Here is a 25,857-nt window from a genome sequence, read left to right on the forward strand (position 1 = left end):
TAGTTGTCGTTGTTATCAAATCGATATGGCATTTTCTGTGTGAGGTGACAATTGCTCACACAAAGTTTGGTGCCAATATGTTAAAGATTTCCATAGATAAAGCCTCAATTTGACATCATGCCTCAAATTTGTTTTGCAAAACTCTTTTTATTGACAAACTCCATAACTTCGTTTCAGTCTGAAGATGATCTGACTCGATTGTGGTGAAAATCAGACAAATGGTCTAAGAAAGTTCAAAAAGTAGTTTTTCAACATAAATCAATATGGCGGACAGGAAGTTTGGCTATGGCTAAATTGGTATCCATGTTCTCAGCATGACCCCAAGAATACTGAGACCAGTTTCATTTCAATATGCCAATTTAATTAAAAGTTATTAGCATTTTTAAAAATGTCTTTATAACTTTTGCTGTTCCAGAGAATGTCTGAGCGTGGTGGCAAAAACAGATACTGAGTTTCAAGATATTTTGTCCCAAATTGCCGACACCCAAATTGGCTGACATGGATATGGGTGTGGGTATGGTTCAACTCGGCATGCTCTACCGAATCTAAAGAGATCAGTTTTGTGATTTTTTTTCAAGTCATTGAGAAGTTACAAGCATAAATAGCCATTTTCACATCTCCTGACCACCAGGTGGCGCTGTGCCAAAACTGTGCAACCTCAGGTCATGGTTGTTATAACACACACCAAGTTTGGTCTCAATAAGCTAAACTGTTGCAGAGATATAGCCTCACATCCATTTTTGTGCGCTTTTCGTTAAATTCATTCACGCATTATTCGAGAACGGTTTGACTAATCAACTTGAATTCCATAACTTTTTTGACAGCATGGTCTGAAGATGATTTGAGCCAATTTTGGTCAAAATCAGACAAACTATCTAGGACGAGTTTGAAAAAGTAGGTTTCTGAATCATTAACACATTGGACAAGTGGTGGTGCTACAGCGTTTGAGTTAGAGACTCCAAACTTGCTGTGGTTGATGTTGAGACTGACCTCTATCTGTGTGCCAAATTACACAACCTTCCCGCGAGCAGTTCTATGTGCTGCCATAGACTCGAGCGGAAGAAGAATAATATGAACAGCAACAAATACAATAAAAATATTAAAACACTTGGTGATGTGACAACCTACAGATAACCGTGAACATGCAAACATATAAAACTACTGAAATATTACTTCAAAATCTTGGTGCACTTCAAGTAAACATTTAAAGTCAAAGACGTGTGGCTGACAAAAAGCGTTTGGTAATCCTTGAATTACAGGATCTACTGTTTCAGCAACAACAATAAATTGTGGGGGATTTTTTTTTTATTAGTCATGTGAATTTTACATATCAAACAACAGTAATTGCATATCAAAAACACTAAGTGCTGTAAGTGTTATTGTGTCAGTCTTTTCCAGGCTTTGCCAAGTGTTTCTGTACCATATTTGCACAACAAAGTTGTTGCTTTGGAGCAGATGTGCTGTGGAAACAGAGTGAAGTGTTTTTCCATGTGCAGAAGGACAATACAACATTCCATGACGTCCGGAAATGGGTATTTCTAAAATACGGGGGGGGAAATCATTAAAATAATATACATCTCATGTGCAATTCTATATTGATGATAAAACACAAAGCTGCTCTAAATATATATTTTTTTAATAAAACCATAAATTATGTTTGCTTTACAAAAAATAGATCATGGTAGAACATGAAATATGTGACCCTGGACCACAAAAGCAGTCACACGTAGCACGGATATATTTGTAGCAATAGCAAACAAAACATTGTATAGGTCAAAATGATATTTTTTTCTTTTATGCCAAAAATCATTAGGATATGAAGTAAAGATCATGTTTCATTAAGATATTTTGTAAATTTCCTACTGTAAATATATAAAAAGTTTTTGATTAGTAATATGCATTGCTAAGAACTTCATTTAGACAACTTTGAAGGCAATTTTCTCAATATTTAGATTTTTTTTTTTTAGATTCCAGATTTTCAAATATACATACATATACGTATACATATACATATATACATATATATATATATATATATATATATATATATTTTTTTTTTTTTTTTCCCTCAATTTCAAAAAATTGACCCTTATGACTGGTTCTGCAGTGAAGGGTCACATATTTGCAGTTTTTTTTTTTTTTTTTTTAATTTTGTCAGAAAACATATGTACAATACATAATGTAGTTAGCAGGGGTGAAACTAACCAGCCAAATGCTGAACCAGTTGTCTGAACAATAATAAAAATCCTACAGCAGTATGTAGGGTAACATTTTTAATTTAAGGAAACAGACACAGCTACTTACTCTGACAAGCTCAGGAATGGCAGAGAGTGCTTTGTGGTGTTCAGCTACCAGGGCAGTCAGTGTAGAGAGAGATTCAGTGCTTAAGAGAGACAAAAGGAGCTGTTAGACATTTCTTTGAAGCACCCGAATCAAAGCACAAATGATTCAAAAGGTACAGTCTTAGAAATACCTTTTCCCACTCAAAGATCCTTCATGTTCCTCTGAAGTTTCAGATTGAGAGGTAATAAGTGCTTGTGGACTCACATGAGAGTCTTTACACTGGCTGTGCTGCTGAATCAGGCTAGTCACTCTCCCTTGAATCTCTGATATGGCTCTTTGAGTGGCCTGAAGATTGGCATGAGGTTCAGAGAGAAGAAAGTTCCAAAAGCACTCAGAGAAAATGACATCAGATTGAGCTTCTCCATTACAGTTTGCTTCAACTTCACTGTGGTTCTTCTCTGTTAAACAATGACCATTGCTGATGGCGTTATTGGTCAAAGTTGATGTTACAGCACTGTAGTTCCACCATTTCTTATACATAAGCTGATAACAAACAAAAGCCTCCACACTTTGAGAAATCACCAAGCTTCTTTCATCAGTTGGGTCTAGTTTCTGTTTGTAGAAGGTCACAGACTCCAAACCTGCATTAAATGAAAAATTACAAAAAGGATTAGAACTAGTGTAACATTATTTCACGATAATGATATATTTATTTTTGCTTTAAGTAAGGTCTTCATATAAAAATGTTTGATATTATTGAAACTTCATAATTCTGGTAACCAAGTTCAATATCACAAAAACTAAACTAGCCTAACTAAAAGTGTTAAAAAAAAAAAAAAAAAAAAAAAAAAAAAAAACTCCAACAACAAGTAGACAACCAATGATTAAAAACTTCAATACAAGTAAGACACAAATGAAACAGACACACATGAAAAAAACAAAACAAAAAACCAAGCACTAGAAGAGCTACTACTTGTATGTTATGCTGCATAGTCCTCACTGTGTAATTTGAACCACACCTAATTTTTAACCGTTCACTTTAAAATTCATTTGGAGTGATTTCAATTTGTTGTACAATGTAAATGTGGTGTATCTCAAACACAATCATATTGACATCTCTAACCTTGTGTTACAAGCAGCTGGCACATCTCTGTCATTAGAGTGAAGTGTCCCGCCTCAGAACCTCGAGTCAGAGCTCGCAGTAGCTCCTCTAGAACAGATGGCCAATCACACAACAGCTGACTTAAAGCACACAGTGTCACGTCCAATGAGATGTGAAATAAGAGCTGAGGAATAAAAGATAAATTAAAGATTGGTAAATCTGAAGATGATGACATCAGAGAGATATCTTACAATGTTTTTTTTTTAATAAACTGGTATAGTCTCTGAAAAACTCATTCTGGTCAAAACTTATCTAGAGACAAGTGGACATAACTGTATTATATAACTGTATACATAATATATGTATATACAATATACAGTAATCTATAGTAAAGAATGTTGGGTTTCACTTTATTTTTGCACATTCTCTTGACTCTATCGCTGTACCTACAGGTCTACTAGCTCTTGTTAGAGTGTTAGTAGAGTATTAGTAGACAGGCAGGGTTAGGGTTGAGGAATAAGTTGACATGAGCTTGCAAAGACACTTATAGTGACTTTTTTTTTTTTTTTTTTTTTTTTTTTTTACACAATATGGACAAAAAAAATACAAACAGAATAATACTATATTTAAAAATATACAATAGCTATAAATTATATACATGTGGTTATTAAAACTATTTTTGTATTCAAATATTGTAAAGATGCTGCTCAGTTCAATAGTATCGATATTCTGGGTGTTTAATTCATTAAATAGAATATAATGTTATATAACTGAAAATATGGGTAACACTTTCTATGAAGCCCACATCTGTAATACATTATAAGGGTATTCTTAATGAATGAATAATGCTTTATAAAAAACCTTATCATATGTTATATCACCTTATGAATATTCATAAGAACAGTTTTAATGTATTATAATATTTACTTATTTGTAGTTATAGCTTAAGAGTATGATGATTTATAACACACAATGAACATGTTGCATTCACTTAAGTTACAATGGATTATATTTCTCATAGTTATATGTATAATAAGTCTCATATCTTGCCATCTTTCATATGCTACTTTACTTAAAGCAATCAATGACCAATTATAAGTATAGTTTTAAATTCACAGCCAAAGCAGCCATAAGATCAGATATTAGATCAGATGAATGTGTAATATGACACATTTGCCTTGAACTATTTTTACTGTAATATCAGTTTGATTATTTTTACCCTTTAGTCACCTGTTTATTAGTAATTCTGCAACTATGTTAACTAGCAGTCATAGGAGTATTAGTAGTATGTCTGCTAAATATCTGCTAACACTTTATTTCGATGGTTCCCCAAAAGACAAACTGACTATAAGTAACTTTGCAAGTACATCAACATTTTACCTACCCTAACCTTAACATAAGCCTACTAACACTCTGACAGTTAGCTGACATGTATTTGCAAAGTTGCTTATAGTCGACTATAGTCAGTAATCTAAGAGGAGCTTTAAAATAAAATGTAACCTAACATATAAACATTGCAATTCTTCAGTTGAAATTATTAACTAGCTCACATCAAAATTAATATTAGTCTCACAGGGAACACTCAAATAACACTCCACACCTAACCACTTAAAAGATGTAGCAAGATACTGTGCAGATCTTAAATAAACAATGTCAAGATATATAGCCCATTATAAATGTAAAATAAGATCTAATAAGGTGTTCATTGTGTGTTATAAATAATCATAATCTTAAAAGTTACAACCACAAATGCGTAAGCATTATAATTGTATCTTAATTGTTGTTATAATTATTTATAAGATGATATAACATATTATAAGGTTTTTTTATAATGCATTATGCATTCATTCCTTAAGAATACGCTTACAATGTATTATAAATATGGACTTCATAGAAAGTGTTACCTAAATATGTTATTATTTACAAAATGTTTAATTCATTAAATAGAATATAATGTTATATAATTGAAAATATGGGTAACACTTTCTATGAAGCCCACATCTGTAATACATTATAAGGGTATTCTTAATGAATGAATAACGCATTATAAAAAAAACCCCAAAAAAATCATATGTTATAGCACCTTATGAATATTCATAAGAACAGTTTTAATGTATTATAATATTTACTTATTTGTAGTTATAGCTTAAGAATGATGATTCATAACACACAGTGAAAATGTTGCATTCACTTAAGTTACAATGGATTTGTAATTTGTTTAAACAGCTGATTCATTCAGCAACTCAGTAAAAGGTATAAATGGGCCTTTGAATCATTGATTCACCTGATTCATTCGAAACGTCGATTCATTCAGAAACTAAACACAGCTGTGTTCCTCTGAGACACACAACAATTCTGCTGTGGCTGGCTTTATCAAAAAGGTAATATTTTTGATGCCAAAACTGAGCTAAAACAGACAATATTGTGTTTAAAATATAACACAATATTAATTTCTTATTTACTGAACTGTTGTATAAATTCACATTTGCACTCGTTATATTCAGGACAAACAGCACTTGTGTGATATTGATCTTACTGCTTGTGTGATATCACTTATCATGTGATAAATATGAAACAAAAAGCTCATACAAGGGGTATTTTTTGCCCCAAAATCTTGAATTTTAGGGCATAACTGCATTGATGAAGTTGTTGTCCTGCATCAAGTTTTTTCAGCAGTCAACTGTATAAAATGTAGAACGATGTACAGGTCTGAGGGCAGGGCCAGCACGTTAACTGCGTTAAAATATTTTTTTCATAACTAATTAATTAAGTTAATGTGTTAAACTGACAGCCCTAATTATTATATCACCTTTTATATTATATTATATTATATTATATTACATTACATTACATTACTAAGTTCAATATCCATTTTAGTCTGTTTAATTCATTGAATAAAATATTTAATTATTATAAATCATATATTAGATCTTTCAGTCTGCAATCTGAAAAGTGTGTCTGTTGGCATCTTATTTTCACACATACTTGCTTCATAGGAACACTAGTGGTGGCAGGAGGATTCTCAATGGCTCTCAGCTGTTGATGGAGCGTTTTCACTTTGACCAGGTCAGCAGCTGCCACTCCAAACTCGCTCTGCCACACACTGTGCACTGTAGAGAGGAAGTTCTCCTCACAGGGCTTAGACCAGGTGTGTGAAGAAGCCACACTCCAGGTGGCCACATCTGTATCTGCCAGTCTTTGAGTTAGGATCTCATTAACACTGAACACCAGCCTGTGACCCTGTGAAGAACAGGAGAGAAAGATGAAAAAATATTTATTTTCTAATATAAAGACTATAATGGCAACAATTTTTTTCTTTTCTAATTTGGTAACAAATATTATTAAAGCAACATTTTTATTGCTTCATACAAAAAAAATTCTTACAGAAAACCTACATAAATAAAAATAACATTCATATCAGTGTCAGTTTAGCATATTAATTTATTGAATGGGTCATTATCTCTGTAGGGTGCTTTTTGGTGTCCTGTACATAAACAACTAATTTTCCATAATAATGTAACATAAAAATGGCTATGAAAAGGTTTATTATTTTTTATATTCATAACAAAAGTATTACTTGGCTCTTTAGAAACATTTTTTTTTTTTTTAGATTTTGTTTAGTTTTGTGTAGGGCGATGCGTGTTAATCATATGAGTTTGCTTACTTGCTTTGCTTAACATGTCCACCCTGTCAGCATAAAATATGCCAGAAGTGATTAGAATACAGTTTTTTCACAATATGTAACTTTAAATATATAAAATTCTCTTCATCAACCAGACTAACTATTTAGCTAGTCACAGTTTGTTGTAGGCTAATATGCTAATTGAATTTCAAAATGTCCACCCTGTCATTGTTTCAAAACATCCACCCTGCTGGCCACTTAGATTCAGTGGACATACACATGACAGGGTGGACATAGCATTCATTTGTAGTTAATACTGCTAAAAACTAAAATGAATGTGAGGCGGAGGTTGGTATATCAGTGTGATTGAGAATGTAATTATATAATTTTTTATTATTATTATACTTTTTTAAATGTTTCATTTTGTCATGCTTTGTGCGTTCTGCTTTATGTGTCTACCCCGTCATGTGCTGTTCCACCCTGTCATCTTGAAATTTTATTTTAAAATAATATTTTAAATAATAATTCAATCATTTCTGTATAATCCAGTGTGTTCATTAGATAGCTGTGGAGGCAATAACATGCAAACAAAAAACTGCATCCAAACATCACAGTTTTCTCCAAATAAGAAGAAAAAAAAAAAAAACGTGTCAATTGTATGAGTTTCTTTAAAAACGCATGGTTTACATAAAACCTTTTATGTATTTATAAAAGCAAACTAATAACCCTGTTTAGGAAAGGGACATTATACCTTTCAGAAAATATAATTTGCATCTTAATATTACAATGAAAACGTATTTAACAGTAATGTACATGTCCATGACAGGGTGGACATATCTTATGGTTTATGCTTTGAATAATGGCCCATAATTATCTAAAAAATGTGTGGGAGCTCAGTCAATATGTTTCTATAGTACTTCAGTGTCTACTATTTATGACATAACATAAAGCGAACAGGAAATTAAGACCAAAATTTGTGAGTATTGCGAGGGTTGAAAGGCACTCTATGGTGATACTGACCCGAACATACTTGTGTATCTAAAAACCAACAGCATAGATAGCGAAGATAGCTGAAAACAAACCAAAAGTGAGTCTTGTGTCCTTAGGACTTCCTGTGCTGCAGCCCAATCCTGGGAAAGCATCAAGTCTTTGGCGCACCTCAGAGAGAGAGAATGTGCAAGCTCACTTTCTCCTGATATCTGCGCCAGATTAGCCGCAGTCCTTAGCGATATCACGTCCCCCTTCTTGGCAGTCACTTTAGCCGCATCAAAGCTTGAGTCTGCCGCAAGGTAACTGGCAGGTGAAGAAAGAAAATACTTCTTTAGTCAGTTTAAGTAGTTTTTAAATTACATTACTTAACTTTATATCATACATTAGGGAAGTAATGAAATTTACTGCTGTCAACTGTACCCTTCCTAGTATACCTCTGTACATGTTCGCTTCTTTTTTCCTATTTATTTGTGCATATGTGACTGTGCAGGGCTTCACTTACCATTTTGCTGCAGTAGCATAATGCCCATCCTTCTCAAGCACTGCAGCCCAGCTCATGTAGAGATCTTTTAGCACAGGGTCCTCTGGCTGCAGTCTAGCTTTTGCTAAAGCTATGGCCTCCCTGAGTATTTAATGTAAACACAAATGTTACCTTCTGCTCAGGCCAAACACCACTGACACGGCACACAATTGTCTAAGATGATTTTTCTAACCGGAAGAACTGGTGGCTTTTCAGAAGGCTGATGGCCTCATAGGGTTTATGGATGGAGACGAGATGTGATGCTGCTTTGAGGAACTGCTCGTGGTGGCAGAGCTGCTTTGCATACGCCTCTACGGTCCTAGCCCACACTTGATAGCCAGCTGAGAGAAGACAAATGTCCAGAATGTCCAGAAAGATAAAAAGAAGAAAGGAAGCATCTGTATGTTCCAAATTTTAGAAATGTAACCTTTGCATCTATGCTTGTGTAATTTTTGGAAAATATTTTTAGCTAAAAGTAAAAGTTTAATTTAGCCATAATACTGCCAGAGATCTTACCCATTGGAGCTAAACTGACAAGATGGTCAGTCAGTTCTCCTTTCTCCACAGCAAGATTTATTGCTCCGATCAGATCTCCTTTCCACAGCCTCAGATACAACACTGAGTCATAATGACCAGCCTCCACATGGCTCTCCTCTGTTCAAAACACCAGAATAAACTTAATACTGATATAAAATCAGTGACTCCATGATTCACTTCATATCTTCAGCATACTAGCAGATATTGACACCACACTGGGTTCAGCTGTTTCCGTGCCCGACTTACCTTCCTCCTGAAACATCCTGTAGAGGGCATCCCTGTCTGTGAACAGGCCAAGCTGAATATGATCTCCAGATCCTGGAACACATGTTTCGCTTTGCCCTGAGGAGCAGAAGGGAAAGGAAATGCGCTATGTACATTGTAACTACTTGTTTCCTCTCATTTTGTCATTGCAGCAGTTCAAACTGAGCTCTACATGAGAGGGCAAGCTAATTTTATTTATTTATTTATTTATTTATTTTTAAATGATACACCTATGATATCTGATTGTGTTAATATGGTCATTTCTATAAAGAAATGAGTGATTTTCATATTAACCATTTACACCACTGTTCAAATGTCTGGTGTCAGTAAGATTTTTTTTTAAAGGAAATGAATACTTTTATACATTATGAACGCAGAGACAGAATAACAACCAAAAAATAAAAATAAAAATCCAGAAAAATGCATTTAAAAAAAGTTCTAAATTGATTTGCATTTTAATAAGTGAAATAAGTATTTGATCCCCTATCAATCAGCAAGATTTCTGGCTCCCAGGTGTTTTTTTATACAGGTACCGAGCTGAGATTAGGAGCACTCTCTCTAAATCTCAGCTTGTTACCTGTATAAAATACACCTGTCCACAGAAGCAATCAATAAATCAGATTCCAAACTCTCCACCATGGCCAAGACCAAAGAGCATGACAATGACCCAAAACACACAGCCACGGCAACAAAGGAGTGGCTCAAGAAGCAGCACATTAAGGTCCTGGAGTGGTCTAACTCCATACCTTAATCCCACAGAAAATCTGTGGAGGCAGCAGAAGGTTTGAGTTGCCAAATGTCAGCCTCGAAACCTTAATGACTTGGAGAGGATCTGCAAAGAGGAGTGGGACAAAATCCCTACTGAGATGTGTGCAAGCCTGGTTGCCAACTACAAGAAACTTCTGAGCTCTGTGATTGCCAACAAGGGTTTTGCCACCAAGTACTAAGTCATGTTTTGCAAAGGGATCAAATCATTCATTCATTAAAATGCAAATCAATTTATAACGTTTTTGAAATCCGTTTTTCTCACTGTTCAAAGAAACCTACCTTTAAAATTATAGACTGATAATTTTTTTGTCAGTGGGAAAATGCAAAATCAGCAGTGGATCCAAAAAAAAATTCCCCCACTGTATAAATTGTAATAATATTTTACATTATTGCATTTTACAAGAAATAGACATTGGAAAGCATAAGAGAATTTAAATTTATAAAAAAAAAAAATTCACAATACATGACAAATCATAGAATCCTACGATATTGCTTAGGCCAAAACAACATTTTACACATTTTTGTTAATTATGTGTAAATCGCATTTAACTAACCTTTTTAGCATTTTATTTTAAGCATTGCTTATAAACTGCCTCGATTAAATATCGCCCAGTATTATAACAGTAAACATCTCAGAAATTTGCTAATTTAAATTTAATAACTTATAATAATGCTTATATTCCAAAAATGTGTCAGTGGTTTATATATAGGTTCTTAGGACTGATGTTGGGCTCCTGACTTACCATGTGAGTATCTCACAGCTGCGAGTGTCAGGCAGTCCTGTTGAAGTTCCTCTTTAGGTCGGTGATCCATAGAAGTACTCAGCGGGAGAATGGAGCGTGGCTTTCTCTTTTTTTAAAGACAAATCTAAAATAAAAAATATAGTAAAGGAAATAGCAGCCTTTCCATTGTTTTTGATTTCTCAAAACAAGTTTGATGTTAATGAAATGAAACACCATAGCTGTTTAAAGACACCCAAGTTATTTATTTATGTTTTCGTTAATTAAATTTATTTATATTTATTTAGTATTAAGTGATTAACTTAATTATCTAAAACATTTTAAATTACTACAAAATAATGAACTAATAATACTCATAATAACAATAATACTATTAGCATTATAATGTTTTTTTTTTTTTTGCATAATACGTTTAAAAAACAAAAAGTATGAGTATGTTGCGGTACTAAGAAAAACATATTGACTACACACAGAAAACACAGAGACTGACCTGGTTTCTCTCTTTTCTTCTCCTCTTTGACCTCCCTTTTAACTGCATGGCTGAACTTTTCTCCATTCTGAACCCTCTCAGTGCCACGTGTGTCCACACTACTCTCTCTGGACCAGCCTGTGACCCCAATGATAAAGGTTATTCATCACACGACACCCAGACAACCGGAGTGACATTTCAAAGACTGCGTTGGAAGCACAAAAGCGAGAGGAAGCAGAAGAGACAGCGAGAGATGAAAGCAAGAAAGATGGGCTGTTACCCGTGACGGATGGAGCGTCTGTGTTCGCCCTCTCCTCTCCCTCCTCGTCATTGTCTGATTGGCCTTCTTCTGCTCCGCTGCCCGCTGCTCCTTTAATTTCGTCACCTAAAGGCAATTCCCTTTCTTCCACCTTCATCCCTCCTTTTTCTGGTGCCTTCTTTTTCTTCTTGGACTTTTTCTGCGGTCCTCTCTTTTTCTCCATCTCAACACGTTTCTTACCTGTTGATGAAAACGGAACGAAATGGAACATATTTACTATTTAAAATAACAGATTTCTAACTGAATATATTTTAAAATGTAATTTATTGATCAAAGCTAAATTTTCAGCATCATTAATCCAGTCTTCAGTGTCACATGATAATTCAAAAATCATTCTAATATGCTGATTTGCGGATCATTGATTTGCTGATTATTATCAATATTTAAAACAGTTGAGTAAATTTTTTCAGGATTTTTTGATGAATAGAAAAACCCAATGATCAGCATTTATCTGAAATAAAAAGCTTTCGTAACATTATACACTATACCATTCAAAAACTTGGAGTCAGTATAATTTTTTTGGGGGGGGGAAAGAAGTTATAGAAATTAATACTTTTATTTAGCAAGGATGCTTAATGCTGACCAAAAGTGATGATAAAGACATTTATAATGTTACAAAAGATTTCAATGTCAGATAAATGCTGTTCTTCTAAACTTTCTATTCAAAGAAACCTGAAAAAAATTCTACTCAGCTATTTTCAACATAATATTAATGTTTTTTAAAACAGGAAATCAGAATATAAGAATGATTTCTGAAGGATCGTGTGACTGGAGTAATGATGCAAAAAAAAAATCAGCTTTGAAATCACAGGAATAAATGTACATTTTAAAATATATTCAAATGGAAAATTATAAAAAAAATAGTAAAATATTAGTTATTTTAAATTGTAATTTAAAAATTTAATTAAAAATATTGTCAATTGTAAAATATTAGTTATTTTAAATGGTAAAAATATTTCAAACATTTACTGTTTTTGCTGTACTTTGGATCAGATAAATGTAGGCTTGGTGAGCAGAAGAGATTTCTTTGAAAAACATAAAAAAAATGTACTGTTCAAAAACTTTTGACTGGTAGTGTCATTTATATAGTTTAGAGATTTTGGCTGTATTAGCATGAAACTGCGCAATTAAAAATTGGAAAACGGCACTTGAAACTGTGGCTCCCATATGAGCACTTAACCACTGTACCACATCCCTCAACCAATAATTTTAATTTTAAAATCACATAAAATGTTCTTTTGTGTTGCACTAAAGAGACAAAAAAAAAACAAAAAACAAAAAAACAAGGTCAAAACAATACTGGGGTAATGACAAGGGTGGGAGATATGACCAAAATCTTATGTCACTGTATGAGAATATTTATTTCACAATACTGTATATATGTATATATATCTTGACATAGATATTTGTGTTATTTTATTTTATTAAAAGACCCAAAAGAGAACTGAATTTGCAATTAAAAGCTGGTAAAGGCTTATGGCAAGCAGCTTTCTGTGGATGATTCAGCTGTGTGCCTGTCAGCATGAACACTGCATTGAGCTACAGCTTATTGCACTTAATAACTCTAAAGAGTAATAACTCTAATCTTTATTTTCTCATTAATGCTTGCTTTTATATCACTCTTGGGTATCAGTAATCTTACTGTGTAATGTGCTATGCTGCCATATTTACACACTGTCAAATAAACAGCATATCCAGTGATACACATTCATATCACTGGATGTATCATCTACTATATAGTATACTTTATACTATCGTCACAATGTATATTATCCTACCGCCCAGCTCTAGTAAATGATGATAAAAATGTTCAATTTTACTGCAAATTATTTTTAGTAGACATTTAATTCAGTATCAGCTCCACATGCATTCATAATGATGTAAAATATGATATACATACTTTTGGGAGGTGTCACATGTTCCTGCTTGGATACAGCCCATTCATGGAGGGTGAAGTCATCTCCACCAGTCCAGACCAGGTCTGGGTGAACAGTGGACCACTGCACACACAGTAGTCTGCCTGAGTGACCCCTGTAGTTACACACCGGCTCCTCTTTCAGCACATCCCACACCTGTGAATATTATTAAGAATTATTAGGACAGTCCACACAAATCAAATTTAAAATGGTATAATCTAAAACAAAATATTCTTCATTATATTTTTCACAAAATTTACATATTTTTTTTAACCACTTTAGCAAAAAAGTGCAACTTGCCTGAGCAGTTCCATCATAACACACTGTCACCAGACGGCCATCATGATGAGGGCTCCACGCTAGGCTGGTGATTTTGTTGGTGTGACCAGAGAGAGCTCTGAAAGGTTCAGTCATCAGCACCGGACTCTCTGATGGAGTTTCTGTTACAGAAAAAACCCAAAGAAAAAAACATTCATCGGCTATGCCCGAAATATTATAGGACTATACTATACCAGCATTTTATATTATGTTCATGTGCATGTATACTAATGTATATTATGGACTATTTGAATTTTCTGTATGCATAGAATAACCAACAAGAATAGATACAAAAGCAATCAAACAAACACGAAGAGGCGATTCTGACCTATCGCGCTCTTTAGGTCATGGACGTAGACTGTGGCATTACTGGAGCCAGACGCCAGGAGATACTGCAGCTCATTCTGAGATGAGTGTTCATGGTGCCAGCGCAGTGAATTAATAATCTTATGATGCTGCTGCACTGTGCACAAGAGCTTCAGTGTGGGAGCCTTCAATACCTCTATGGACCTAAAACAAAAACCCTTATGGAGTGAGACACATGATGTACTATGATAATGAGATTTTCTTGATATATAATACCCTAAACTATTGCATAAGATACAGTACACATTTAAAGACAATATAAATTGTGCAATGCTGGGGGACTCCAGAAAGGTGGTTGAGAATCACTGATCTAGAGTAATACATGATTTAGAGATTGATAAATATAATTAATCAATTTATAACTTGAGGAAGGGAAATAATATTTTGGAAATAGTTTACCCATCTTCATTTCCAATGGCCAAAACACTGCCGTCCGGCTTCCAGCTGAGGTCTGTGTGGGGTGGGATCTTGTGCTGAACAAGATTATTATTTTATTTAGATAAACATACAAAAAGACAAATATGAATAAATGAGTTCTCATCTTACTTTGATGTTGTTGGTGTCTCGGATGAGTTTGTCAATGTTACTGGCCTCCCCTGAGAGTTTCCAAGGGTCGTGCTGGAAGATGACCCCCTCTCCAGCACAGCTGTATAAGCTGTAGGACGGCTTGTCTCCTGATCCCCCTGAGCCATACACAAACATATTATTAGCGCCAACATCACTATTACTATTGTTCATACCCCTCTGAACAAACAAAAGCAATTATCTCCTCTCCCTTGAGCAGTGGTGATGAATACAGTGATGAATGTGTCATTTCTCAGCGGTAAGGTGAAATTAAGTTTTCATTGCTTGATTATCCAACAAACTCTATGGAGGGAAAGTAAGCAATTTGTCCACACTCAATTGCGGAGTGCGTTAAAGAGGAGCTGGGCATCGCTTATTGCTGATGGATTGTTCTTGGTGCCACTCCAAGTTCAATGTTTACTGGCCCATGTGGAGGTGTGTGTGTGTGTGTGTTTTATGAATTAAGTTACCAAAAGACATGGGCGGAACAGGAGCGCCCCATGAGAGGGAGTAGACGGTTCTGCGGTGGTAAGTGCTTGAGATTTGAGGAGGTCTGTGTGTGAAAACAAATAATAAAATTCAACAAAATACAATTCAATTAAAACTTTTTGTTCATACTAAAACTCAGACGAATATCTTGCATATTAAACCTAATATTGAATCTCGCATCCAGATGAACCTGAGAAACTGCAACATTTAATATGCATACATGCAGATCAAAACTTAATGTACGCTGACTGTTTATCTGTTCTTACTTGTTAGAGTAAACCTCATAGATGCCCACTTTACCGTCATCTGTACCAAACGCCAGAGAGCCCTCTTTTAGTGGATGCCATGCCAACTGGAACAGAGATGGGAGCAAAAAAAGGCATTTAAGGCCTTGATTTCAAACTAACTGAATCGCACTGAGGAAAATATAACTGTAAAATTAGACATCTGACTCACAGCTGTGACTTTAGATTTGATCCCTTGCCAGAATGTCTTGATGTCGTATTGGTTTTGAATTGACAGGGTGCTCCACACCCGGATCATGCTGTCTCCGACACCTAGAGCCAGGCAGCCAGTGCCCACTGGAGAAAAGCTGAGACAGTACACAAACCCACCCAGAGTGGGCAGAGTCCAACAGCACTCCAGAGATGCCAGGTCCCAACACTTAATCTAAAATGACAATGGATTAAATGATTTGAATGAAGAAAGTTTAAGAATAACAACAAATAAACAGGCAAAAATAAAAATAGATGAGGGCTACCCTATTTTAATTAGTTTGGAATAATAATGATTTTTTTCAAGTCATTAAAAATAAAAATAATCAATTATAAGTTATATGCTAATTATTGCTATATGTGTAAATGATTGAGTTCAAAACAGTTGAGGTCAAAAGTTTGCATCCCCCTTTTACAACCATTAAAAATGTTATTTTACCAAAATGCATGTTATTGTATATTTAGTACTGATCTGAATATGATATTTCACATAAAAGATATTTATATATAGTCCACAAGAAAAAAAATAATAGTTGAATTTATAAAAAGTTTACATCCCTTTGATTCTTAATGTGATGCTCCAGAAGAAAAAAAAAAAAAAAACATGCCTTAAGAGCCGGGGTGTAAAAACTTTTGAACAGAATAGAGATGTGTACATTTTTCTTATTTTGCCTAAATATCATATTTTTCCTAATGTAGTACTGCCCTTCAAAGGCTACATGAGCTAGTTACATGTTTTCCAGAAGTTAAATTTACCTTGATCTTTAAAATCAAAAAGTTTTCATCCCCCAGCTCTTAATGCATTGTGTTTCCTTCTGGAGCATCGGTGAGTGTTTGAACTTTCTGTAATAGTTGCATATGAGTCCCTCAGTTGTCCCCAATGCGAAAAGATGGACCTCAATATCATGGAGTCAGTGTTGGAAAGGGTTTAAATACACAAAAATGATGGGAAACCAAAGAATTTGTGGGACCTGAAGGATTTTTCTGAAGAACAGCAGGCAGTTTAACTGCTCAGGACAAACAAGGGACTCATGAACAACTATCACTTAAAAAAAAAAAAACGGAGCTGTGGATCATTCAGGTAACAACACAATATTAAGAATCAAGGGGATGTAAACTTTTGAATGTCATTTTTTATTCGACTATTATTTCCTTTTGTGGACTATATGTAAACATCTTTTATATGAAATATCTACTTCAGATCAGTACTAAATAAACAATAACATGCATTTTATTTGATCCCTCTTATTTTGGTGAAATAATTAACATTTTCAATGATTCTGAAAGGGGGATTGCAAACTTTTGACCTCAACTGTATATATAAAAGTTTAAATAATCATTTTAATTTTATGAGATTACTAAAGTCTGCATCACAACTATAACAGTAGCAACACAGAGGAATGATATTGTTAGAATTTTTTTTTCAGAACAATTTTTTCCAGCTGATAGACAATTTAAAAACACTGGCAGACAATATGCCTGCAATTTACACTTACAATAAGCGCAATGTTATCGTCCGTTATTGTGACACTAATATAGTTATTTTATAGTTCCCTATTGTTACATAGTTGCAAATAATCATACATATTAACACTAGCACTGTTGGATAATTATTTATTTATATTTATTTTCTTTTTTAGGTGATGATTCGATATGCAGGCCAAGTATGCTACCTCATATTCTGGTCTGCAATCTCCAAAGCACACACACACACACACACACACACACACAAACACTGTGAACACACACCAGGAGTGGTGGGCAGCCATTTGATGCGGCTCCCAGGAAGCAGTTGGGGGTTAAGTACCTTGCTCTTTTATTTTCTTAACTTCTTTACTTTTCTTTACTTATTTAACACTGCCACCACCCTCTTTCACCCTCAAAACACACTCAGTTTGATGCCACACTGGTGGTGTCAGAGGTTGGTAAAAACAAGCATATACTAGAGGGAAGGTCTCACCTCTCTGTCCATCGAGGTACTAAGCAGAAGTTCCCTCTCCCCTGAGCAAAACGAGCTCATGTTGAAGACGATACGGCTGTGATTCTGTCCATCTGAGGAACTGCCCAGCAGACTCCACTTCTGCTTGCCTGACTTCATGAGATCCCACATTATGATCTCACCGCTGCACGCCAGCATTCACAATGAGTCAACTCATGTTCATTTACAAGAAAACATCTTCCGACACAAAACAACCAACTCATCTATACAACCATACCCGAAACAGCTGGACACAATCTGTGAAGGTCTCCCCTTAGGCCAGTGGACAGTCAGCCAGAGTCTTTCCTTCACCGTTGGATCAACTCCTGTTCCTCGTCTCTTCAGGAAGGGAAGCTTCAGGGTCATTACACCTGAAAGGACACACATTGTAACCTAAATGACCCTGCAGCTAAAAGCTACTATAATGTTTGTGTTTGTGCAAGCTTCGGGTAATGAGTCTTCCTCTGTCACCTTTTCCTCTGGCTGTGCTCCATATCCGCACGGTTTGATCTCGACTACCCGATGCCAGGTAACATCCAATTTCTGCTCCTTCTGTCACCCCATTGCCTCCATCTATGAAAAGAGTCAATGACTTGTCACTTATCACTTTGTCCTCTCTATCATTTCAGGCGCTCCTAATCTTTTTTGTCAGCTGAATCCTTTAAAAATAAAATATACCTGAAGTCCACCTGAGATTTTAAACTAATATTTAAAAAAAATTACAGATTTGACACATTCCTTCCTTTGTTCACAGTTCTCTGATGTTGGTTAAGGGCCACATGAAATGCAAGCAAACATAAAATATCTAGTAAGTGTTTTATTTTGATTTTACATTAAATATCTATTAGTTTTTATTAATATGTTGAATATGTTTTTATTTTTATTAGGGCTGTCAGTCAATGAAAAACTTTAATGTAATTAATTACATGATGTTTCGATTAATCAAATTAATCGCTAAATAAATTTGACTGTGAAAATGCCCACAAAAGATTATTTAAAGCTATTTTTAAAAGTATCAAGATTACAAGATTACAAGATTACAAATTGTAGCTTTAGAAAGAAATATTTAATTTGATTCAACATAAAATTAATTACACAAACATTTAGGCTATAACGGCCTAACACAACCTATGGAACATAAAAGATGATAAATTGAGAAACATCTCAGGATTTTTTGTTCATACAATGAAAGTCACTGATAACCAAAACAGCTTTGTTACCCACAGTCTTCAAAATTCTTTTACGTTTCCCCACGAAAGTTTTGAAACGACATGAGGGTGAGTAAATGACAGAATCACGAACCATCCCTTTAATGTTTTCATTTTTATTATTAGTTTTTATTTGTATTATTTTATACTCTAAATAGGAAACTAAATCTGCCAGCAAGTGGTGATAAATACTTATTATTCATTCAAAGGGCTGATTCCTTCAGGAAAGAATAAATGGCTCTCTTTATGAATGGGCTTTTGAATCATTGGTTCATTTGTTCAAAACGCGGATTCACGTTGTGCTCGGAGACGCACAACCATTCTGGCTTTAAATGTAATATGTTTTCTGCAAAATTGAGCAAAAACATCAGTGGCAAAAACACATAATATTGTGTTTAAAATACAACACCATACCAGCTTCTTATTTACTGAACTGTTGTATAAAATCACATTTAAACACGTGATATAGATTGGGAGAAAATCAGCACGCGTGTCTTATTGCTCTTACTGCTGGTGTAATATCGCTTATCACATTCAATTTCATTACTAATTAAGTTAACGCTTTAAACCGACAGACCTAATTTTTATATTTTCTCTGTTTTCAGTTTAATTTTAGTAAATTTGTTGTGTGTTTGTTATTCGAGTCCGAGTCGAGTCTGAGTCCAAGGAAACACTACTGTTTGTCAGTATCTTAACATTGTTTAACCCAGGGCTGCCACAACTCGGTCCTGGAGGGAGGGGTCCTACAGATTTTAGCTCCAGCCCCAATTAGACAAACCTGAACCTGCTAATCAAGCTCTTACCTGGCATACTAGAAACCCCCTGGCAGGTGTGTTGAGGCAAGTTGGAGCTAAACCAAGGACCAGGACCGAGTTTGGGCACCCGTTTTTAAACTTTACAACTAGAAAACGTAATGTCAGTTGAAATGTAAGAAAAGCAAACCTCTAGTGGATCTTGCCATTTTGATTTTTGATTTCACAACATCTCATAATTAATGTCCTGCTCTGCTTAGCAAACTTAAAATCATGTAACAGAAGTTATGGCTGACCTATGTAATGTGACATATTTTAGAATGAACAGGTTTTAGAATGTGAAAAATTATAGGGCGGGACTTGACTTCATTGATCATTATAGTAAATGTATAAATTCAAGGGTGGGGGTAAAGGAGTAGGTATCTTGATGAATTGGACCTTAAGAGCAGAAAATGCACCTCTTTTATTTCTGATTGTGGCTTTTCATTGTGGGTTTCATATGATTTTTTTTTTCTTGGATGAAAATGAGGCTGTGAGGGATAAAAGTATTTACAATGGCACACACTATATAAAGCCCTGTATAAAGCCCTACATATACGTTCCATAAGTCACTGCAAACCTGTTTTATTTTTGAATGCATTTATAGTTACATTAATTACAATAAATTACATTATATAAGGAATAATTGATGATGGGCCATTGAATTGTTAGAAAATCATGCACACCCAAGGTGGTTTTGGACCCATAAAAACTACTGCTGCAAAGATGTTAGAAAAATGTTTGTTTTTTTTTAAGGCAGACTGCTACATATATTTCATGAAGTAATAAATGTTAAAATAAAACACTGCAAAATCTTCACTGTATACATTAAAGGTGATTCTTATTAAAGTTAATAAGTAATTCAGTGAGGAAAAATTAGTGATTTTCTCTTTTTCTTTTGTTGTTTGATTAATATTTATGACATGGATAGCGGCTGCAGGCTTACGTTGCTGTCACTTTAAGATCTGATGCACATTTCAAATATTTTGACGCATCAGTATTTCTCCCAACTCTTCAGGTTTACTTAAGACAAAACGAAGCGCTTTTGCCAAAAGTTCAGGAAATAATCAAAAAGTAGAAAATAAAGTATTGGGTAAGCTTAGGGTAGGTGTAGGGAGGGCTTTATTGTTCCAATAAGGTGGCATTCATTTAATAATTTGAATTAGAATTTACACGCAATATATTATTATTGCATACTGTTTCATAATGTACTACAATACTGAGGTGCAGATAATTGCCACTTTTTCTAATAAACAGTATAAATAGCAGAAAATCCTTCTATTTTAACATATAGCGTAAACAGAATCTATAGCTATTTGCACTTAGTGTTAATAGCATATTGCTAAAAAAAAAAGGCAAGGTTAGTTTAGATTGTGAAATGTCATGTGATGTCACTCCCAAAAACTTAATGGTAATAAGTGACGGAGGCATAAATGGATTTTTAAGCGTCTCTTGATTACCAGTGTTGTCTTCTGATCGCCCATAAAGAGGCTCTTCTCTGGGTTGAGGGCTCCATGCCAATGCGTGAATCTCATCATCATGCCCCCTCAGCCGATGGACCACCTCCCCTTTCTTACTGATGTCTATCACTACTATCATTCCATCTTTATACCTTTAAGAGAAAACATAAACAATTAGCAAGCAACTCTGAGCTCTAGATGAGACTAGAGCACTCTATGATCACAACCAACTCATTTTAAAAAATATTATAATGATATTTACCCCACTGCGATGTAGTTTTCCTCATGTGGAGAGCAGGAAATGCAGAAGATTGTTCGGGGTTCGGGAAAGAAGCTCTGGGTGTCATTACTGCTAAACCAATAGCACACTACAATGCCCTTTTCATCTCCAGTGACCAGCAGAAGTTTCTGCAACGGAGACCAGTGGACTGCAGAGATGGTGCTCTGTTCAAACAAGACCACAAATGGTATGTCAGTCACCATAACTTACATTTGATGATCATATATATATATATATATATATATATATATATATATATATCATGTGTCATCATAATCTTAAATCAAAATGGGGAAAAAAAAAAAATCAAACCCTGTCCTACACAGTTTCTTATATAAGAAACAGTTTACTTGGATATTAGTCACAATAATAAAGCAAGAAAGATGATAACAATTTTTGTTTAATGCTGATTTTAACACTGTTGTTGCAAACTCTGCTTAATTAAATATGCAGCAAAAGCAGTTATGAGTTTATGGCTGAAATGGAGTTTGTGGGGAGAGAAAATGTTTCTCATTCAGGAAGCTGTTCCACTCATATTCTAGCAGAATGACAGTAGAGGTTGTCAGAACATATAGATAAAAATTGCCTGATGTTAACTGCAAACTAAAAAAGTAAATTAAAAAAGAAAAGAAAAAAACATGCTGACAAAAATAACATTTATTTAATTTAGAGGCAATGAAAACGCTGTCAGGGTAAAGTAAAGTAAAGATGTTACTGTTGAGTCATGAAGTTACACATTTACCACTGTAAAAAACGGCAGACAGAAAGTTGTAATACAGTACAAACCTTGCTATGGGAACAAACCTGTGAGACAGTCACAACACTTTAAGCATGACAGGTAGATTATTCACTCACTTGGTGGACATTGTGCTCTTTCAACAGAACTTTTTGCTCAGCATCCCAGATTTTGACTGTTTTATCATCTGAAGTGCTTGCACAGATGTGTTCTTGTCCATCATGGGAGCAAAATGCAAAACCAGAAACTCTTTCAGTGTGCCCAGTGAGTTCACCTGCAGAAAGAAGATCGGATCGATGTGAATTTGGAAGAGCAAAGCACTGAATTAAAGCATCCTGACCTCTTACCTGTTACTGCTGGAGATGCTGCAGTCACTTTTACCAGATAGATTGTATTTTTTGCTCCAAAACCCAGTACTCCCTTTTTATTTAAGTCACTGCAGCGTGAACAGTACCAGTTTGGAGAGGCTGGCAGATGTCTTTGATGCATTGTAAAGAAAAAATGACTGCCGCATCAAGATCAGAGAATAAATTCACGGATAGTGGCAGTGAAGGTACTTCACACATCTACTCATGCTGCCGAAAACACACCGGCTGCCGAATGTCGACAACGTGGGCTGTAAAAGTTATACGGAACGCGAGAAGGGACACTGTTGCCATAGAAACAGTCAAATCTTTGTTTAAGACTGACATATTCAGTAAATATGTTGGTAGAAATATATATCATATGCCTTATTTGTAATTAGAATATTTTTGTTTGAAACAGTTCTACCAACGATAATAAAACGTATAACTTTAAACTCACTCGGCAATGACATTTGCCGTAAAGCAAAGCGTCGTAACATATTAAACCGATTCTCATTTCCGAGTCTGTTCATTCAGATAGTTCATTTCAAAATATAACTTCAGCGATTCATTCGAGTATGTATTTTACATATTGTTGAATCAGTCTGTGATATCGCAGCGTGCTCTAAAACGAAAAAAAAAACTCGTAAAAAAACGAGTAAATCAATGAAGGCACTTAGTGACGTGTTTTTATTTTTATTTATTTATTTTTTATTTATATGGGAATAAGTTATTTTGTAAATTCATGTGTCCCTGTTCAGTTGTTGCAGCCACAATTTAGCGCATAAAACACAACGCAGTACTAAGGAGCATAAATACATATTTGCATTGACCCTGAAAAATAAGAAAATGCAGTCTCATCTTTTACATCTAACGAATAAATCAAACCGGGGGGTTTGTTTCAACGAATCTGTCGGTTCAACCGACTCACTAAAAAGATCCGAATCAAAAGAACGATTCGCCCACGAATCGGACATCTGTGATAATCAATATGGCGGCCTCCGTTGTGACATGGGCTGGTGAGTCAAATAATATATACTTTATTTTTTTTTTTTATTTATGTATGCATTTCAGCTAATTTTGTTTTAACTGGAAATTATATGAACATTACTTATAGGTTTAACCGCCATTGGTCGTGTCTGTGGACATATTCGTTCTAGGTAAGGAAATCACATGCAGTTGCTGTGCAAAGTATAAGGGCACCGACTACTAAGATAATAATTGTGACCGTGTCTCAGAACATACATGGCTACCTAGATAAACAGCATTTCTCTGCATTAAACGTGCTGTTTAATTCTAGGTTTGAGACGCAGCCTATTTATTGTTTTACAATCTGTCTTGCTTTATTCAGGGTGCTTGGATGTTCATCTACGTTATCTCAAGTGTCATGTCTTCACACAAGTACAGAGTTAAACAGCAAACACTGGGAAAGGAAAAATCTGATTGTATATCCACCACAACAGAAAGATGAACCACGCAGATCTGCTGTTAGTAATTCATTTCATTTACTTTTGCATGTAATTAAGTTCAAAATGGGGTTGAATTATTCTGGGTTTGACTTGTTTTTGTTTATGTATAATAGGAGATCTATCACTGCAGACGTCAGATTAAATACAGCAAAGACAAGATGTGGTACTTGGCTAAATTGGTGAGTAATATGTGTAATGACTTTCATTTATTGATGGTTGCACCTCAGTAGGTAATATGGCACATGCACAGCGTATGAAGCAATGATATATAGTTTGTTACATTATTTTAGTGCTAAATGTTTTTTACAGATCAGAGGTATGACCATTGACCAGGCACTTACTCAGCTTGAGTTCAACGACAAGAAGGGAGCTACAATAATCAAAGAGGTAAAAGTACAAATAGATATATGACAGGAAAATCTGATGCTTAAATAGTACTGATTAAAATATGTATTTGCTGTGAAAAAAAAAGTGATCATTCAGTGTCACACTTGTGTTTTAAAATCTGTAGTGAGTTTTATTTTTCTGGTTGTGTTAAAGGTTCTGTTGGAAGCTCAGGATATGGCAGTGAGGAATCACAATGTGGAATACAAATCAAATCTATATATTGGTAAGTCGCATGCATGCTAAACATCAACATGAAAACAGTTTTTTTTTTTTTTTTTTTTGGAGTGGATTTATGTTTTCTTATTTGTACATTAGAAAAGTTCTATAAATATTAACCTACTTTCATAAGCATCATTTTTTCATCAGCCATCTCTGGTCTCCCTCATGGTGCCGTTGGGATTTAAACAGTCTGTGGGGTTTAAACATTTTCAATAATCCAAAAATAATTTTTAAGCAAGCTTTTTGGGACACCACCAAAAAAAACACTTTGATGTGTTTGTAAGCTAAGACACAAAATAAATCTATATTTTTGTATGAAAAGTAGGTATTTTATTTGTTATGTATGCTGCTTTTGAAATTTATTTTGGTTAATGTATTTATATTTTTTTGGTCTGACTTCAACAGCTGAATCATTCTCCGCCAAGGGAAAATACCTGAAGCGTATTCGTTATCATGGACGTGGAATGTTTGGCATCATGGACAAAGTGCACTGCCACTACTTCGTAAGGCTCATTGAGGGGGTCCCACCCAAAGTCGAGCAGAAGACAGGATTTGACCAGGCCAAGGAGTATGTGGAGCAACTAAGGAACCGAACAATTATTCACTCGCTATAGTTTGAAAAGACCCTTGATGTTTTGTTAATGTGTTTGTGTAAATAATAACTGAAGAATAAAGAAATCATACCAAGCACAGCTCTTTTTTTATCTTTTTGTTCACTGTGTGTATGTGTATTAGGGGTGGGAATCTTCAGGCACTTCACGATCCGATCCGATTCCAATTCTGGGAGTCACGATCCAATTCCAAAATGATTCTTGATCTAAATTTTTTCCCCAGTTAATTCTTCTGCTGTGCAAATACATCTTTACAACTTTACATTTTAACCAAAAGTGCAGTTTCTTTGCTTTTTGTTTATAATTGGAAGTACTCGTCAGTACTTCCATCTTAAAAGTAGGGGTGGGAATCTTCACTGGTTTCATTGTTCAATTCAATTACAATTGTCATTATCAACTCAATATCACTATGCATCACATTTTCAGTTTTCAATATTACTGCACATGGCTACATTTTCATATAAATTTTATATCAAATTTATTTTGTGCAAACTTTATTTTTATTATATAAACAGGCTACTTTTTAAAACAATCACGACATGCTCCTGGATCAACATCTTTTGTTGATCCTGGATCAACAATACTGTACAAAAATATAGACTTAACCCAATAC

General features: G+C 34.7%; 2 protein-coding genes across 2 annotated transcripts; one reads left to right on the plus strand and one right to left on the minus strand.

Moving 5' to 3' along the window:
• Window positions 1–188: 188 nt before the first annotated feature.
• gemin5 (gem (nuclear organelle) associated protein 5) lies at window positions 189–22,801 on the minus strand. Its single transcript, XM_051093866.1, is given in 29 exon segments — window positions 189–1,538; window positions 2,305–2,383; window positions 2,474–2,924; window positions 3,407–3,569; window positions 6,371–6,625; window positions 8,090–8,300; window positions 8,500–8,619; window positions 8,711–8,858; window positions 9,034–9,171; window positions 9,301–9,396; window positions 10,830–10,941; window positions 10,943–10,953; window positions 11,317–11,433; window positions 11,576–11,794; window positions 13,515–13,686; window positions 13,831–13,970; window positions 14,177–14,358; window positions 14,614–14,687; window positions 14,761–14,897; window positions 15,249–15,331; window positions 15,534–15,619; window positions 15,724–15,936; window positions 17,722–17,884; window positions 17,978–18,110; window positions 18,211–18,312; window positions 21,199–21,350; window positions 21,461–21,642; window positions 22,334–22,488; window positions 22,562–22,801. Coding segments are annotated over 29 exon segments (4,398 nt in total). The 5' UTR covers window positions 22,704–22,801; the 3' UTR covers window positions 189–1,376.
• A 676-nt stretch (window positions 22,802–23,477) lies between these two features.
• Window positions 23,478–25,318, plus strand: mrpl22 (mitochondrial ribosomal protein L22). The gene is made up of 7 exons (XM_051093439.1): window positions 23,478–23,577; window positions 23,676–23,718; window positions 23,910–24,045; window positions 24,141–24,206; window positions 24,337–24,414; window positions 24,568–24,637; window positions 25,039–25,318. Exons 1-7 carry the CDS (start codon window positions 23,550–23,552, stop codon window positions 25,245–25,247), a joined length of 630 nt encoding a protein of 209 aa, XP_050949396.1. The 5' UTR covers window positions 23,478–23,549; the 3' UTR covers window positions 25,248–25,318.
• The last annotated feature ends 539 nt before the right edge of the window (window positions 25,319–25,857 follow it).

Source organism: Labeo rohita, chromosome 21 (genome assembly GCF_022985175.1).
Source record: "Labeo rohita strain BAU-BD-2019 chromosome 21, IGBB_LRoh.1.0, whole genome shotgun sequence".
Lineage (NCBI taxonomy): Eukaryota > Metazoa > Chordata > Actinopteri > Cypriniformes > Cyprinidae > Labeo > Labeo rohita.